Source organism: Eimeria mitis, genomic scaffold (assembly GCF_000499745.2).
Source record: "Eimeria mitis Houghton genomic scaffold, Emh_scaff2790, whole genome shotgun sequence".
NCBI lineage: Eukaryota > Apicomplexa > Conoidasida > Eucoccidiorida > Eimeriidae > Eimeria > Eimeria mitis.
The window spans coordinates 6,791-7,474 of NW_013571130.1; the positions used below are offsets into that span (position 1 = coordinate 6,791).

The 684-nt window shown below is 55.6% G+C and overlaps 1 protein-coding gene across 1 annotated transcript in view; it reads right to left on the reverse strand.

The window, feature by feature from the left end:
* Window positions 1-645, reverse strand: part of EMH_0058780 (uncharacterized protein) — a gene marked incomplete at both ends in the record, with an annotated part of 5,575 nt that extends 4,930 nt beyond the window's left edge. The window contains one exon of the mRNA XM_013497609.1: window positions 79-645. Within this exon, the coding sequence (XP_013353063.1) occupies window positions 79-645 (567 nt within the window). The remainder of the gene's footprint in view (window positions 1-78) is intronic.
* Window positions 646-684: the final 39 nt, after the last annotated feature.

Sequence of the window (684 nt, forward strand, 5' to 3'; positions counted from 1 at the left end):
CTGCTGGTGGATGATGTTGCTGCTGCTGCTGCTGCTGCTGTTTGCTGCTAGGCTGCTGTGCTGCAGCAGCTTCTTCACGAGTGCAGCACGAGCAGGAGAAGGTATATCCGCCCACAAGCTGCTGCTGCTGCTGCTGCTGCTGTTGCTGCTGCTGCTGCTGGGTTGCTTATGGAATAGGCTGTGTTTGTTGTTTTGTTTTTTCTTGATAGAGATGTCGCTGTTGCTGCTGCTGCTGCTGTGCATGCGGCTGTCTGCTGCAGTTGTTATGCTGCTGCGGCTTGCTGTTGAGGCTCCATAGGAGAGGCTTCGCCTGTTGCTGCTGCTGCTGCTTCTGCTGCAGTAGCTGCTGCTGCTGCTGCAGCAGCTGCTGCTGCGGTTTGGCTGTGACGAAGACACAAACGGAGATGCAGCTGCTGCTCTGTTGCCCTTTGGTGTCTTGCTGCGGCCTGCTGCACCAGCAGCAGCAGCAGCAGCAGCAGCAGCAGCAGCAGCAGGGGAAGAAGCAGCTCGTTTTATACTCCTGCTTTTTGTTCTTTTTGTAATTTTCTCGTCAGCAGAGAGGAGACTATCATCAGACAGCACAAACTCCTCTTCTGCTGCTGCTGCTGCTGCTGCTGCTGCTGCTCCTGCTGCAGCAGGAAACATAGAAGCGTCTGCTGCTGCTGCTGCTGCAGCAGCAGAAGA